This window comes from Dendropsophus ebraccatus, chromosome 2, assembly GCF_027789765.1.
Source record: "Dendropsophus ebraccatus isolate aDenEbr1 chromosome 2, aDenEbr1.pat, whole genome shotgun sequence".
NCBI classification, from domain to species: domain Eukaryota; kingdom Metazoa; phylum Chordata; class Amphibia; order Anura; family Hylidae; genus Dendropsophus; species Dendropsophus ebraccatus.
The window spans coordinates 22,599,489-22,618,100 of record NC_091455.1 but is presented as its reverse complement, the minus strand read 5'-3'; the positions used below and the strand labels follow the sequence as shown (position 1 = coordinate 22,618,100).

At 41.7% G+C, this 18,612-nt stretch overlaps 1 protein-coding gene across 2 annotated transcripts in view; it reads right to left on the bottom strand.

The window, feature by feature from the left end:
• Positions 1-18,612, bottom strand: part of SAMD12 (sterile alpha motif domain containing 12) — a 402,216-nt gene that overhangs the window by 276,752 nt on the left and 106,852 nt on the right. For both annotated transcript variants that reach the window (XM_069957168.1, XM_069957167.1), the window contains exon 4: positions 6,658-6,784. In XM_069957168.1, coding sequence (XP_069813269.1) covers positions 6,658-6,784 — 127 coding nt within the window. The remainder of the gene's footprint in view (positions 1-6,657; positions 6,785-18,612) is intronic.

Below are 18,612 nucleotides of genomic sequence, written 5' to 3'. Positions count from 1 at the left end.
GGTCCGGCCCCCGGCTGATACGCGCTCTCTGGGGATGTCCCGGGGATTCCCCAGCAGAGCGCGCACCACAGAGCGTCCTTCCCGGAAGTGCAGGCCGGCGGCGTACGCTGAGGTCACTGATGCGCGCTCTGCTGGGGAATCCCCGGGACATCCCTACAGAGCGCGTATCAGCCGGGGGCCGGACCGACGGGAAGAGACGAAGACAGCCGCACGGGGAACGAGGTGCTAGGTGAGTTGTTTTTGTTATTTTTTTTTTCTGTCTGGGGGGCATCTACAAGGGGAGAGCGCACAGGTGGACTATATACTACAGGGGGGACCTCACAGGGGGCTATATACTACTGAGGGGGCTATATACTACTGGGGGGAGCGCACAGGTGGACTATATACTACAGGGGGGACCTCACAGGGGGCTATATACTACTGAGGGGGCTATATACTACTGGGGGGAGCGCACAGGGGGCTATATACTACAGGGGGGACCTCACAGGGGCCTATATACTACTGAGGGGGCTATATACTACTGGGGGGAGCGCACAGGGGGCTATATACTACAGGGGGGACCTCACAGGGGCCTATATACTACTGAGGGGGCTATATACTACTGGGGGGAGCGCACAGGGGGCTATATACTACTGGGGGGAGCGCACAGGGGGCTATATACTACAGGGGGGACCTCACAGGGGGCTATATACTACTGAGGGGGCTATATACTACTGGGGGGAGCGCACAGGGGGTTATATACTACAGGGGGGACCTCACAGGGGCTATATACTACAGGGGGAAAGCACAAGGGGGGCTATATACTACTGGGGGGGACCCCACAGGTGGCTATATACTACTGGGGGAGAGCACAGGGGCGCTATATACTACTGGGGAGAGCTCACAGGGGGCTATATACTACAGGGGGACAGCGCACGGGGGGGGGCTATATACTACAGGGGGAGCTCACAGGGGGCTATATACTACAGGGGGGAGCTCACAGGGGGGCTATATACTACTTGGGGGGAGCTCACGGGGGCTATATACTACTGGGGGGAGCTCACGGGGCTATATACTACAGGGGGAGAGCACAGGGGGGCTATATACTACTGGGGGGAGCTCACAGGGGGCGATATACTACTGGGGGACAGCGCACAGGGGGCTATATACTACAGGGGGAGAGCACACAGGGGGGCTATATACTACTGGGGGGAGCTCACAGGGGGCTATATTCTACAGGGGGAGAGCGCACGGGGAGGCTATATACTACTGGGGGGAGCTCACAGGGGGCTATATACTACAGGGGGAGAGCGCACAGGGGGGCTATATACTACTGGGGGAGCAACAGGGGGCTATATACTACTGAGGGTGAGCGCACAGGGGGGGCTATACACTACTGGGGGAGCAACAGGGGGGCTATATACTACCAGGGCAGTCACCCCCTTTGTACCTAATATCAAAGGGCTGGTGAGAGAGAAAAAAATACCAGTTTTCCCGCTAATAAGCAGCAATTCTGTATATAAATAGTTGAACGTTTGTGACAAAGTAACAAAACACGTTTCTTACTGATGTTCAGCTCGGACCTTCACCTGACAATAGACCCCGGTAAGTGGACCTTCACTAAAAGTTGTTGAGTACCCCTGCTGTATACACTCCATGGATGGAGGTCTCAAATAAGTGACCTTCTCATGGGGCAAATGAAAATTAGCTTTCTAGAACAACTCCTTTATAAAAGTGTGGACCCTCAATTTCACAGAGGCGTCACCTATCCGATCTTACATTTAGATCACGCTTTGGGGATATGATTTCCTTATACATTTTGACCCCTGAAATAATTGTTTGGCGCACAATACAAAAAATATGAAGGAAAAAAAAAAATGATAAATGGGAACATTTTGTGTAACGGAGAACATTTTATTCCGTGGAAGAGATTTAGCTAAAAATACAAGGACAAAATACAATATGTTCATAAGGAAGCGTGATTCCAAGACAGAGAAATAAACTATAACAATAATAGCTGCAAGAAATACGCTTCAGTTAGACACCGGGAACATTAACCGGCTGGGGAAAATGGCTTCCTCTTTTGGAGAAAATTATTCTTACAGCTAAAATACTCCAAAATAGAAAGGAAATGTACAAAAGTCACCAAGCCGCGTACAATAAAGACGCCAGCCATTAGGAGAAGCTGCGGAAATGCAGGTATCTGCAGCTAAGCATTTACTGTATTAGGGATTTATTCCTATTAACATCATCTGCATTTGCTTCATTGCATAAGATGAGAATAAAAAAAATACTTATTTTTTCCGGAAACATTGTAGCTCAGTCTCATTAACTTAAAGGGGACATGTCATCAAAAAAATGACAAGTATTTATTTTTTTAAGAATTTTTGGATTTTATTTTTATAATTTTCCATATTAGTATACACAGTTTAATATAATCCTGAAATCTTGTGGTTTCTATTCTGGCCATTAAGCCTAAAACTAAGCCGAGACTTCCTGTTCTGTACAGATCATTTCCCAGCGGTGCCCTCCTAATCATCACAGAAGTACAGGTGACACCAATATATAGATAACACAGACAGGAGTACAGTGACAGGTTACACCAGTATATAGATAACACAGACAGGAGGACAGTGACAGGTGACACCAGTATTTAGATAAAACAGACAGGAGAACAGTGACACCAGTATATAGATAACACAGACAGGAGTACAGTGACAGGTGACACCAGTATATAGATATCACAGACAGGAGGACAGTGACAGGTGACACCAGTATTTAGATAAAACAGACAGGAGTACAGTGACACCAGTATATAGATAACACAGACAGGAGTACAGTGACAGGTGACACCAGTATATAGATAACACCGACAGAACAGTGACAGGTTACACCAGTATATAGATAAAACATACAGGAGTACAGTGACAGGTGACACCAGTATTTAGATAAAACAGACAGAACATTGACAGGTTACACCAGTATATAGATAACACAGACAGGAGTACAGTGACAGGTTACACCAGTATATAGATAACACAGACAGGAGTACAGTGACAGGTGATACCGGTATATAGATCACACAGACAGCAGTACAGTGAGAGATGATACCAATATATAGATAACACAGACAGGAGTACAGTGACAGGTGACACCAGTATACAGATAACACAGACAGGAGAGTAGTGACACCAGTATACAGATAACACAGACTGGAGAGTAGTGACACCAGTATACAGATAACACAGACAGGAGTACAGTGACAGGTGACACCAGTATACAGATAACACAGACAGGAGAGTAGTGACACCAGTATACAGATAACACAGACAGGAGAGTAGTAACACCAGTATACAGATAACACAGACAGGAGAGTAGTGACACCAGTATACAGATAACACAGACAGGAGTACAGTGACAGGTGACACCAGTATACAGATAACACAGACAGGAGAGTAGTGACACCAGTATACAGATAACACAGACAGGAGAGTAGTGACACCAGTATACAGATAACACAGACAGGAGAGTAGTGACACCAGTATACAGATAACACAAACAGGAGAGTAGTGACACCAGGATACAGATAACACAGACAGGAGTACAGTGACAGGTGACACCAGTATACAGATAACACAGACAGGAGAGTAGTGACACCAGTATACAGATAACACAGACAGGAGAGTAGTGACACCAGGATACAGATAACACAGACAGGAGAGTAGTGACACCAGTATACAGATAACACAGACAGGAGAGTAGTGACACCAGTATACAGATAACACAAACAGGAGAGTAGTGACACCAGGATACAGATAACACAGACAGGAGTACAGTGACAGGTGACACCAGTATACAGATAACACAGACAGGAGAGTAGTGACACCAGTATACAGATAACACAGACAGGAGAGTAGTGACACCAGTATACAGATAACACAGACAGGAGAGTAGTGACACCAGTATACAGATAACACAGACAGGAGAGTAGTGACACCAGTATACAGATAACACAGACAGGAGAGTAGTGACACCAGTATACAGATAACACAGACAGGAGAGTAGTGACACCAGTATACAGATAACACAGACAGGAGTTCAGTGACAGGTAACACCGGTATATAGATAAAACAGACAGGAGTACAGTTATAGGTCACACCAGTATATAGATTACACAGACAGGAGGACACCAATATATAGATAACAGGTATAGGTATAGCTGCTGCTCAGAACTCAGCCTTTAGTTGAGGGAGTATTCCAACCTAAACTAAGGGTGACATTGCGGGAGGGGTCTGACTTCTGCCCCTGCTATCTCTAGAAAGGGTCCCGGAAAGCTTTTTCTAAATGGAGAAATGGGTCAGCATATGGTCCGCCTCTCCATTTATTCTCTACGGAGCTGCCAAGGAGAGCAGGATATGGAGTTCACAACAAAGTCGGGGCCCCATTTTAGAAATTATGGGAATCAAATTGACACCACTCAGAATCCCTCCTATGGCTGCCTAGAACTGCACCCAACTAGTAGCTCAAAAGAAAATGTTATACAGCACCACCGCCATAGACAAAATAATGAAAATAAGCTGCAAAGCCCATAATTACCAGATGCCCGATATACCTAATACTGCCATAAAATGCAAAACTATTACTAACATTTAGTCACTGTACCAAATCTCCATGCATCAAGTAATCTAGTGTCAGTATTAGAAAGCCCCCATAAGCACAGGCAACTGATGTCCCTATGACCTGTCCAAGTACCAGATACTCTACATAGGCTACTTATTTGACTAATAGGTTTTGCATAAGGCTAGGTTCACACTGTGTTTTTGCAATCAGTTTTTTTTCATCCATTTTTTGGAAAAAAAAATGGATGGAAAAAAGGATGCATTTGTGTGCATGCGTTTTGATCCCGTTTTTTCATTGATTCCCATTACGTTTTTGTGTACGTTCAAAAAAGGATGCATTTCGATCTCCTTTTTTTTTATGAAGGAAGTCAATGGAAAGACGGATCAAAACGGATGCACACAAATGCATCAGTTTTTCCATCTTTTTTTTCCTCCATTTTTTGCAAAAACAGATGGAAAAAATGGATTATTCCACGTTTTTAACCTCGGCGTGTGTTAATTTAAAGAAAAAAAAAATATTGTGGAGGTAAAAACAAGAAAAAAAAAAATAATAATTTAAAAAAATGTTAAAATATATAGATAGTTGTATGTGCTCTTTTTTGACTGCCTTTTATATTTTGCAGGATATGAAATGACGAATACCAAATAACAACTAAAAAGTAGCAAAGTAAAGAAAAAAAATCCAACATTTACATGTGATGCGAGCCCTGCTCCTTTCTTCAGCTTTATATCCTCTGGTTTCTATTTTGCTTTCACATTGCATCCTTTTAGCTGTGTGCTGGACAAAATAACTTACTGTGTCTTCTACAGACTATACGTTTTCCACATAACGTGCCGCAAAGGTGACTACCGCTATTAAAAAAAATAATAAAACAATAATTCATAAGTGTCACAGTCAAGGTCAGAAACGGAGCTGTTCAAAGGCAAAAGAATATCCTCTGTTTGGAAGCAATAGCCGACAGAGAAAAAACAACAAACAAACAAAAAAAACAACAACGATCGTTTAAGCTTAAAAAGAATAAAACATTGGCGGGGGGGGGGTGGGGGGGGGGGCGGGGCCATGCACAATGCATTCATTATAAATATTCCATTCTGAAGGGAAATGGTGGGAATTTTTTCTTCTAATATTACCAGAATAAAGATCTTTGTCTGCTTCTACCTCTTAGTAAGTTTACATGTGTTAAAGCATAAAATTTTTAATAATTACAATTTTTGGAATTTGCGAGAATATCCTGTTTAACACCTGTGCACAGGCATCTGTAGAGCTTTGGGATACTGTAATGCTGCCAGATTAGACTTACCAGCGGCAGCTCTGTCCTGTCCGCTCTTATTCCTCTGCTGTGCGCCATGATTGTCTGCTTGTGTCTTCTGGCATCTTCTTCCTCCTCCTAATGCAATGACACCCACTGTCCACTAGGGTGCGCAGGCAGCCAACTGTTCTGGATTTATAGAGCCAGCCTGTCTCTACCTGCTACTGCCACCTGCCAATCCAGAGCCACCCGTACCTTTTTAAACCAGCTCCAGCACCTACATTCTGCCTGAGAATTGTTGGAGTCTAGCATTCCAATAGTCTATGCTTCCTGCGTCTCCCATTGTTGACTTGGATTGACTGACCTTACTTGACCCATTACCCATACCCACCTCATCCCTGGTACTGCCCTGACTCTTTTGTTGACGACCCAGCTTGCTGACCAAGTACAGTATATTTGATCTGTTCCCAACTACCTTGCACCGACTCTGTCTGGTTCTTGGAAACCAACTGCTGTTTGCACTAGGACTACACTTGTGGAGCGACCTGGTGTCCTCCAGCCGCAGCAGTCCAGCTTCCGCATCCTGGAGCAGGATAAAGGGTGAAGATCTAGATGGCACTTAGACGCCAAACCTTGGTGTGGCCCAATGCCAAACCGGCTGTTTACCACAGGGGGTTCCCACTTGTTGTCTGTTACAGATACTAGACAAGAAAGCAGTACATGCACAGATATCTACGGATAGGACCTTACACTGAGTTGCCCAATATCCTACATAGTCGTATATTGTACTAAGTCACCAATGGACTCACCGGTTATGTCGTGCTCTTTGAATGACTCGTTGTACAGTTGGTATTGGTTCGGGCAATGCTTCTTTAGCCACTTGCACACATCATGTTGCGTCCAGAACGCTACAGGTTTGGTTCCTTTACTACCGGGCTGAAATATAAAAGAACAAAAAGTAAACTAAACAAAATAAACTTTTATTTAAAAAAAAAGTGAAATTTCCGATGGGATGGACCCTACAGGAAATAGTTGTTAATGGCCAGTGCATACATTGCATCAATGGTTTACTATCATGGAATATAGGCTGGCGCTGTTTAGCGTTGGCATTGACACATCCAACATTACTTCTATATCTGCTTCTAATCAGTTGTCATCTTGATAGATTTTAGATTTCTTCCTCCATTGCCTTCCTTTGCGCTTTGCTATCAGTCCCATAATGTTTCAGAACAGATGAGCAGGCAGAACCATTAGACGAAGACATTGATGATTATCCCTATATTAATGTTCTCCTTCATAACTTCATAAACTGAGAGAGTAACACTGATCTAACCATCATAACTCGCCCCCATGTGGTATAGTCTAAGGACAGATCCTGCTGGGGCAGTATGGTGCAATGTTATTTGCTATTGACATTGCTCCTTGAATGCATAGTTAATATGGTAACAGAATCAAGCATACTACATAGACGCTAGACAGCCTTCAAGCCAAACCGCAAATATGATGGAGTCTTGCAAATTTAATCCATAACTAGGAGTTTTAGGGAAGGGTTTGGGCATTCTGGGCAGGGATCAAACGAAAATGCCGGTTAGGAAAGATTACCAAGTTCAAGTTCAATCCCCAGCCAATTATCTTGTGTGTAATAGATTTCTAATACATGAATTGGTCCGTTTGTCTGCAGCACGTCCTGACGTCCTGAAGCTGCTGAAAATCCTCACTGCCTGCTCCACTCTGTCTCCACTCCTCCGCCCCCCCACCTTCTGAGACAGAGGTCACATGATCTCTGTCTCTTCTAATGCCAGGCAAGCTGTTAGCACCTCATCTGTAAACCCGCCCACCACTGACATCACACCAATCAGTGAGCACCTAGACAAGGGCGGGGAAGAAAAAGCCTATTCTAAGTAGTATAGGGGAACGGAGACATTATTGTTTCATCTCTCTCTCTCGTTCCCATTTAAGTGTCCCGATTTTGGCAGTTCAAATTTTGGAAAGTATATGCATAACTACGGTAACAGAACAAAGCTCTAGATTTGACCCATACTAGTGCTATGAATATGATATCAGGATTTTGATGTGAACTTTACAAACTTTGTACAGTTAAAATATACCATGGTTCAGAATTTCTTCGGAAAACTACAACTCTTCAAAAATGGGATGATTGGGACAAATGGAGTCTTACAGATTGTAGGCAACTACATAGGATCTTTTCTGTACTCAGGCATATGAATTACTACTTTACCCCTTTAAGCTCCATTCACTTCAATGGAGCTGAGTTGCAAAACCTACACCTAAACTGTAGTCTCTAGAAGAAAATGACCATGTGTTTTTAATGCAGGATAACCCCTTTAATGGGACAACCCCTTTCTTTTTTTTTTTTAACTAGAATTTTTCTTTAAGTAGAAAAGAAAATGTCGCCGGCATGATATGAGCATATTCAATACTCAGGTGGCGCTAGCTTCATTAGTGAACTATATTTAAATATATTCAAAGATTTTTTTTCGACTTCTTAGTAGAAAGACAGCCGGTCTATTTTGGGCACCAAGTCACTGAGGAATCTGCAGAGAAAAATACATTCATAGTTATAAAATTCAAACAAAACCGGCATCAGCGTGAAACCAGAAAACAAGATAAAAAAAAACTTCAAACGCAGAGCCAGCCAGGGGTAGCCGGGAATTAAAGCTGTATAATGTCTATTATCCTTCCATCATAAGCTCTGACATCTGGGAGGGAACACATCAATGATGTCCTCTTGACATGTTGAAAAGTAAAAAAACAAATTCTTGAAACCTCGAAACTATCAATTTTGAGAAGGGAACGGCCAATGGGTCAGCTACACAGATAAAAGAAAAAAGGAGCACCCAGAAAGCAATTCCCATTGGCCATTGTGGTATCTGCAACTTAGCCATTTCTACTGAAGAGCATTGAAAAGGTGAAAACTATAACGTCAATAACTGACGGTCGAACACTCGTTACCTCTCTCAACCCCCCATACAGCAAAGCGTTTAGGTGTTCTATGGGAATGGTAGGGGTAAGCCATAGCCAGACAGCTCTGGGGCTGGTTTACTCCTCAAAGAACAAAAAGGTTGGGCAATGAAAATCCAGCATGCCCGACTCTTCTCTCAACTGACAACATCTCTCGATGGAGAATCAGGAGGCAGCCATTCACCCTATACTGTAAACCGAACCCAGCAACAACTGTGCCATGTCTTCAATACTTTACCAAGCCTCAATCTCAATGGAAAGGACCAGAGGTGTAGCTAGGATTCATGGGGCCCTATAGCAAGAAACAGCTTGGGGCCCCATGAATCATGTATGCCTCTCCGGACCATACACATACTCACATAACCGGGTAAAATCTCATAATGTTCTGTCCTCCCACATCCCTGGTGCACAACTGACGTCACTGGTGTGCCGAGGAGCAGACTATGTTTCCCCCGTTGTCCTGGAGCTTTTTGCCTATGTTCCCCGCTAACCACTGACTTTTCTGGCCCTGTCTCTTCAGTGAGGGACAGTGCCATGGCCAGTGATTGGCTGAACAGCCCGTCACTGAAGAGACTGGGCCAGAAGCGTTAGTGGTGAGCAGGGAACATGGGAGAAAGGATGAAGCAGAACATGGGAGAATAGGCAAGACTTCTTCCTCTGTAGAGGGAGAATTCTCTGTCATAAGCCCTATAGATGCTGCGGTTGTGCTATTACTGATAGCTGGGACCCGCAGAGGATGACACAGGAGCAGCTCCTGTGCCTGTGTCATCCTGCGGCATAAATTAACATTGTTGCAGCATCAGGCATAGGCTGCAGCAAAGTTAATTTACTGCCCAGCGGCGGAAGAAGGTTAGTCTTATACGCACGATATAGCCAAGAAACTGCAAGTTTTTCTCACTCTTACTGATCAGACATGGGCCAAGCTATTGAAGTAGACCAATGTTTCTTCCACTTTTCTGACTCACTATTGGTTATGAAGTTCATTTTGCAAGAGATCTCATCTACCTATATGAAAGACTAGACTTATGACCAACTTATGTTCATCACTGTAGGGGCCATAGTAAGTGATGAGCAAACTTACCTTACGTTTGGGTTCGTCCAAATCAGAATTCAAGGAAAACAAAGATACAGCCTATGGCTTATGGCTATATCCATGTTTTCTAGGACTCCCTAGGGCTGCATCCAACTTCTCCAGTCACCATTGATCAAATGCCAAGAGCTTGGATTAGGACAAACCTGAACATTAGTTACGTTCGCTCAGGGATTGATCTAATGTATCCATCTCATTGGCCCCAAAAATACAACATATTGGGATTGTTGGAGGAAAAAAGGAAGACTCTCAAATCATAAAATTGGGCACACGAACTGAGGATCTAAAAGAATTTTTATGTTCACACAGTGTATGCTTTTAAGACGAGAATGGCCGTTGGCAATTAAAACAACAGCCGTTCTTCCCTTAAAATAATGAACAGCATTAAACTGTTGAACAGTGGCCGTTGTTTATACATAGAGTGAACCTAGCCTAAGAGTAATATGTTCCTTTAAATCTCTAGATAATTATTACAGAATTACAACGATGCCCCCAGGGTCCTAGAACCCACCAATTATAACCCATTTCATATACAAAGTTTCAGATTATCACTGCTATGAAATGATCCCAGTAAGCACAATGGTGGTGGAATACCTAAGATTATCTTGCGTAGGACTGAAAACCAATCAAGCTGTGTAAAATTATTGGGTATTTAAGAGAAATGAGTAATGATGAATATACTGAGGTCGGACATATAAAAAAGGACATAATAAACCAGTATCTGTAGCCTTGGAAATGCTTCGGAAAGTCAAGAGAAATCCAAAAATAAAAATCTTTAAGTGGGCAATTTTCCATTCAGCCCAGGAAAGCCTCCAGTCCATTAGCCTGTGTGTTGCAAAATTTTCCTGCATTGTGAGAAACTAGAAATCAATAGATTATATGGGCAGCCGTGACTTAAGGTAATACAAATAAATAAATTGTAATTGTGTATTTGCGCAGTTCTTAAAAGAAATATAAAGTGAATCGATATGGGGCTCTCGGCAAATGGAATTTTCTCACAAGGCACCAAATACTTTGCGGATTATTATGGTCGTTTTTTAGAGCTTGTACTGTAGGAGGAGAAGCTGACGCAGCAATATACAGATTTTAGGAGCGTTAGGTCTGTAATTTATAGCTGACGGAGACTGGACGGTAATAGGACTGGATGACTATTCCACAAACATATGTAGCAGAGGGGACTCTTTATTTAGGTATAGCATCTCATATCGAACTGCGGGGTTTCATAAAGCTGTTTTACTGTACAATAGTAAAATAAATGTCAACTTTTTAATAACATGTCACTTTTAGTTATTGTATTTAATGTAAAAATATAAATAAATTTTAAATATATATATATATATATATATATATATGTGTAATCATGTGGTTAGAGTAAGGCTAGGTTCACACTGCGTTTTCAGCATCCTTTTAACGGATCCGTTTTTTTTAACGTCCAGAAAAATAGGGTCAGCAACGTTTTTTGGTCCGTTTTGGTCCGCCAAAAAAAACGGATCCGTTTTTTTTTATAATGGAAGTCAATGGAAAAACGGATGCACACAAATGAATCCGTTTTTTGCAATCCGTTTTTCATGCGTTTTTTTTTGCAAAAAACGGATGCGTTAAACGGATGCTGAAAACGCAGTGTGAACCTAGCCTAATCAGAGCTCCACCATATCTTCTACATAGACAAGCTAAAGGATGAAATTCCAGCTGCCACCAACAGGGGGAGCTTAAGAGCTCAATGAGCATCGAAAAAGCTCCCTTTAGGGGCAGATTGTAGGCAGCTTAAAGGGGTAGTTCAAAAATTCTTTCAAATCAACTGGTGCCAGAAAGTGCCAGAGATTTATGCTTTACTTCTATTTAAAAAAAATAAATCTCAAGTCTTCCAGTACTTATCAGCTGCTGTTTGTCTTGTAGGAAGTGATGTATTCTTTCCAGTCTGACACAGTGCTCTCTGCTGCTACCTGTGTCCATGTCAGGAACTGTCCAGAGCAGGAGAGGTTTTTTATGGGGATTTGCTACTGTTCCTGACATGGACAGAGGTGGCAGCAGAGAGTACTGTGTCAGGCTGGAAAGAATACACCACTTCCTGCAGGACATACAGCAGCTGATATGTACTGGAAGATTTGATTTTTTTTTGATGAACAATCCTTTTAAATTGTATTATTTAATCATACAATTCTTATTACCTACAGCCGCCTCAAGGGGGAGTATAAATGGGTTAACCAGTAGTGTAAAACTCTAGTTGCGAAAATATAATTCCCATCCTGCCTGGACAGTAGACTTTAGCTGTCCAGGCAGGATGGGAATTGTAGTTTTGCAACAGCTGGAAGGCAGCGAATTTGACAACTCTAGATTAAAGGAGAGGTCAGGTGAAAATTTTTATTTAAGTATTGTATTGGTGCCCAAAAGTTATACAAATCACCAATATACACTTATTACAGTGTACTTATTACTTATTATTTTCCCTGCACTTACTACGGCATCAAGGCGGTATCCTGAATAACATGGTGATGTCACTTCCTGGATAACATGGTGATGACACTTCCTGGATAACATGGTGATGTCACTTCCTGGATAACATGGTGATGACACTTCCTGGATAACATGGTGATGTCACTTCCTGGATAACATGGTGATGTCACTTCCTGGATAACATGGTGATGTCACTTCCTGGATAACATGGTGATGTCACTTCCTGGATAACATGGTGATGACACTTCCTGGATAACATGGTGATGTCACTTCCTGGATAACATGGTGATGTCACTTCCTGAATAACATGGTGAGGTCATGACCCCACTCCCAGAGCTGTGCGGGCTGTGGCTGCTGGAGAGGATGATGGCAGAGGGATGCTCAGTGTCCCTCCAGTGTCCTGTGTCCTTCAGTGTCCCTCTGCCATCATCCTCTCCAGCAGCCACAGCCCGCACAGCTCTGGGAGTTGGGTCGTGACATCACCATGTTATCCAGGAAGTGACATCACCATGTTATCCAGGAAGTGACATCACCATGTTATCCAGGAAGTGACATCACCATGTTATCCAGAAGTGACATCACCATGTTATCCAGGAAGTGACATCACCATGTTATCCAGGAAGTGAAGCCTTGATTAGTAGTAAGTGCAGGGAAAAAAAGCACTTTATTTACATTTCCTGTAATAAGTGTATATTGGGGATTTGTATAACTTTTGGGGGGCAACACAATACTTTAATAAAAATTTTCGCTGGACTTCTCCTTTAACCCAAGATAAAGCTCTTAACGCCCATTTACAATATAAATACATTATTGATCCTGTGTTACAATCATAGTCAAGAGCTGAACTCTTATAAAAATTCTGCAGACTCTGTGCTGATCAGTTTGTGTAAACGATGCTAAATATTACTAAAGTCACTTTATAAGAAAAAAAATATACACTATCTGACAATGTTATCACATAGGAGGAGATTTATCAAACGGGTGTAAAGTAGAATTGACTTAGTTTCACTTAGCAACCAATCAGATTCCTCACAGATTCTTTGAAAAATGAAAGGTGGAATCTGATTGGTTGCTAGGGGCAACTGAGCCAGTTTCACTTTACACCAGTTTGATAAATCTCCCCAATAGTTTTTTGGTCAGTATTTTTTCAACCAAAATCCAAAAACCAAAACGTGGAACTGACAGGGCAAAATTATAATAGAAAGAGTTCTACAGTTTCTGTGTTTTTAACCCACTCAAGGTTTTTGCTAAAAAAAAAAAAAAAAAGACTGACTGAAAGACAGATGGAAATGCTATGTGTGAACATAGCGTCTCACCGTGCTGCAGGAGCTCAGCTAAGCATATACACAAACATATTAACCAAAAGAATTGTAATTACAGCTCTATAATAAGTATAATAAAGCATTGCAGGTTTATTTTAGGAAATACAATCAGTTTACAAAGGTACTTAATATTTTATGTAAACTATATCTTTACATCTATAAAACTGTACATTTTTCTTAAAGGTAAACATACCCTTTAAATAGACCCCTATTAAATATCTTGCCTGTGAACATTTCCTCTTTCTACAGTATCATTTTCCATGTCTACTTCATGTCTCTTGCCTATTCCAGTTTGTCTCTTTCCTCCGCCAATGTCCTCTCTTTCCTGCCAACTCATTTATTTTTTTCTCTTTTATACACTTAAAGGGATTATCCCACTAAGAACTGAAATTCAAGTACAGTGTCATGTCAGACTGTACTACACATGCTTATCCTACAGATAATGAACCACAGCAGGAGATGGTCAGGGACAGCATGGTCTCCAGTGGGGGAGTACTTCAGGTATATTGAACAACTATTTCAAGTCAACTATGAAAATTTACTCCATTATATAAATTTCAAATATTCTTTTTTTTATTTTTACATTTTATTAAATAAAATTTGAATGTAATTTTAGTAATGACCCTTTGTAGGGATGGCCTCTTTTGCCGAATATTGGTGTTTACATGTTTGACATTATCTTCCTGCACTAGCAACATAACATGAGACGGCATCCATTTACTATGAAGGAATAGCATTGTAATACATGGCTATGCCAAGGAATGCTTCTACATACAATAATGTACTAATATAATACTGCTGTCTAGTTACAACAAACTAACTATTAAAACAACACTTCATATGGACATAAATATCTATATCATAAAAATCAAAGTCTGTCTGTCCTTCTGTCTGTCTCTCTGTCTGTCCTCTATAGACTTCCAAACACCTGAACCGTTTGACCCCAAATTTGGCACACAGATACATTGGGTGCCCGGGAAGGTTATTGCAAAGGTCCCGTCCCCGCCAGATGTACAGGAGGGGAGGGGGAGGGGAAAGAGAGGCCCCCCATAGAGATGAATGGGAAAATCTCCTCACTGCAAACACAGGTGATATAATTAGCTGCAGCAGACACGGCAGTTGGAGCCTTAGCAACCAATAGGATTACTGCTTTCATTTTCACAGGGAGCAATGGTTGCTAGGGAAGCTGCCTCACAACATCCACAGTAATAACTGGTAGACCCCCTACTCCATCTATACAGTACATGTATACAGGACCCCCTACTCCATCTATACAGTACATGTATATACAGGGCCCCCTACTCCATCTATACAGTACATGTATATACAGGACCCCCTACTCCATCTATACAGTACATGTATATACAGGGCCCCCTACTCCATCTATACAGTACATGTATATACAGGACCCCCTACTCCATCTATACAGTACATATATATACAGGACCCCCTACTCCATCTATACAGTACATGTATATACAGGACCCCTACTCCATCTATACATTACATGTATATACAGGGCACAACAGGTATACCAAACTGTGACTGGGTAACACTGCTACACCAGACCTGACCAATACCGCCATACTGTGCTGGATAACACTGTCATACCAGACCTGACCAATACCGCCATACTGTGACTGGATAACACCTCCATACCAGACCTGACCAATACCGCCATACTGTGACTGGGTAACACCGCCACACCAGACCTGACCAATACCGCCACACTGTAACTGGATAACACTGCCACACCAGACCTGACCAATACCGCCATACTGTGACTGGATAACACTGCCACACCAGACCTTACCAATACCGCCATACTGCGACTGGATAACACTGTCATACCAGACCTGACCAATACCGCCATACTGTGACTGGATAACACTGTCATATAAGACCTGACCAATACTGCCATACTGTGAATGGATAACACCGCCACACCAGACCTGACCAATACCGCTATACTGTGCTGGATAACACTGTCATACCAGACCTGACCATTACCGCCATACTGTGACTGGATAACATTGCCATACCAGAAATGACCAATAACGCCATACTGTGCTGGATAACACTGTCATACCAGACCTGACCAATACCGCCATACTGTGACTGGATAACACTGCCATACCAGACCTGACCAATACCGGCAAACAGTGACTGGGTAACACCGCCACACCAGTGCTGACCAATACCACCATACTGTGACTGGATAACACCATCATATCAGACCTGACCAATACTGCCATACTGTGACTGGATAACACCGCTATACCAGACCTTACCAATGCCACCATACCGTGACTGGATAACACAGCCACACCAGACCTGACCAATACCGCCATACTGTGACTGGATAACACCCCCATACCAGACATGACCAATACCGACACACTGTGACTGAATAACACTGCCATATGGGTAAATACAACCCTGCAGGTATACAGGACACTACAGGTATACAGGACCCCAAAACTATACATTACAAGTGCACGGGACCTCCACAAAACTATATACTACAGGTATACAGGACCCCAAACTTTACACTACAGGTATACAGGACCCCAAAACTATATACTACAGGTATACAGGACCTCCACCAACTATATACTTCAGGTATACAGGACCTCCACCAACTATATACTACAGGTATACAGGACCCCAAACTATACACTACAGGTATACAGGACCCCAAAACTATACACTACAGGTATACAGGAACTCCACCAACTATATACTACAGGTATATAGGACCCCAAACTATACACTACAGGTATACAGGACCTCAAAACCATACACTACAGGTATACAGGACCTACACCGACTCTATAATACAGGTATACAGCACCTTCAACAACTCTATACTACAAGTATACAGGACCCCAAATATACTACAGGTATACAGGAACTCCACCAGCTATATACTACAGGTATATCAGACCCCAAACAATACACTACAGGTATACAGGACCTCCACCAACTCTATACTATAGTTATACAGGACCCTCAAACTATTTACTACAGGTATACAGGACCCCCGAACTATATACTACAGGTATACAAGACCTCCACCAATTATACACTACAGGTATCCAGTACCCTCAAACTATAAACTACAGGTATACAAGACCTCCACCAACTATACATTACAAGTATACAGCACCAACTATATACTACAGGTATACAGGGCCCCCGAACTATACAGTACAGGTATACAGGACCTTCACCAACTGTACACTGCAGGTATACAGGACCTCCCTCAACTATACACTATAGGTGTACAGCCCCCCCAACTATGCACTACAGATATGCGAGACCCCTAAAAACTATACATTGTGGGTATACAGAACCCCTCCAACTATGCACTACAGGTATACACTAATTCCACTAATTAACTCAGATGAAACAATACCTTTAGCTTGGCCTCCTGGGCACCTTAGAACAAATCTAATTAACACACTGACACTTTATACCCGGGCAGCGCCGGGTACATTTTCTAGTAACTACTATAATACTTCTATATTCAAGAATATAACTGCTATAATACTGCTCCTATATACAAGAATATAACCACTATAATACTGCTCCTATATACAAGAATATAACTACTATAATACTGCTCCTATATACAAGAATATAACTACTATGATACTGCTCCCTATATACAAGAATATAACTACTATAATACTGCTCCTATATACAAGAATATAACTTCTATAATACTGCTCCTATTTACAAGAATATAACTACTATAATACTGCCTCCTATATACAAGAATATAACTACTATAATACTGCTCCTTTATACAAGAATATAACTACTATAATACTGCTCCTACATACAAGAATATCACTACTATAATACTGCTCCTATATACAAGAATATAACTACTATAATACTGCTCCCTATGTACAAGAATATAACTATTATAATACTGCTCCTATATACAGGAATATAACTACTATAATACTGCTCCTATATACAAGAATATACCTACTATAATACTGCTCCTATATACAAGAATATAACTACTATATTACTGCTCCTATATACAATAATATAACTACTGTAATACTGCCCCTATATACAGGAATATAACTACTATAATACTGCCCCCTATATACAGGAATATAACTACTATAATAGTGCCCCTATATACAGGAATATAACTACTATAATACTGCTCCTATATACAGGAATATAACTACTATAATACTGACCCTATATACAGGAATATAACTACTATAAGGCTGGGTTCACACTGCGTTTTCAGCATAAGTTTAACGGATCCATTTTTTTTTGGCAACGTTTTTGTGTCCGTCAAAAAAAACAAATCCGTTATGAACCATTTTTTTTTTATAATGGAAGTCAATGGAAAAACGGATCAAAACGGATGCACACAAATGCATCCGTTTTTTGCAATCCGTTTTTCATTCGTTTTTTGCAAAACACGGATGAAAAAAACGGATTGCAAAAACGCAGTGTTAACCCAGCTTAATACTGCTCCCTGCTGTACGTACCAGAATATACTCTGTCTCTACTCTGCCAATGTGATTTAAGATGTGTCTCTCCTTGGATCTATATTATATAGGCAGTGAGCACTTCCCTCAGCTATATACCTCTATGTGGTGTCACTGTGAATTTAGTATCCTTGTGGATATGCTACATTTATTAGGCAGGGAGGGGTATCACTCTGCTGACATGCTTTAGGCCACTATACAATGAAAATTGTCTCTACAGATATGTTTTATTATGCAGTGAAGGTTATCTCTCTGCTCATATGTTTTATGCCTTTATGCTGTATCACTAGGCTATGAGAAGTGCCTCTCTTTGATGTGCTGTGTTATTCTATAAGGGCTTTCTCACTGCAGATTGCAACATTCTAATATACAGTGGTTATGTTATTTACT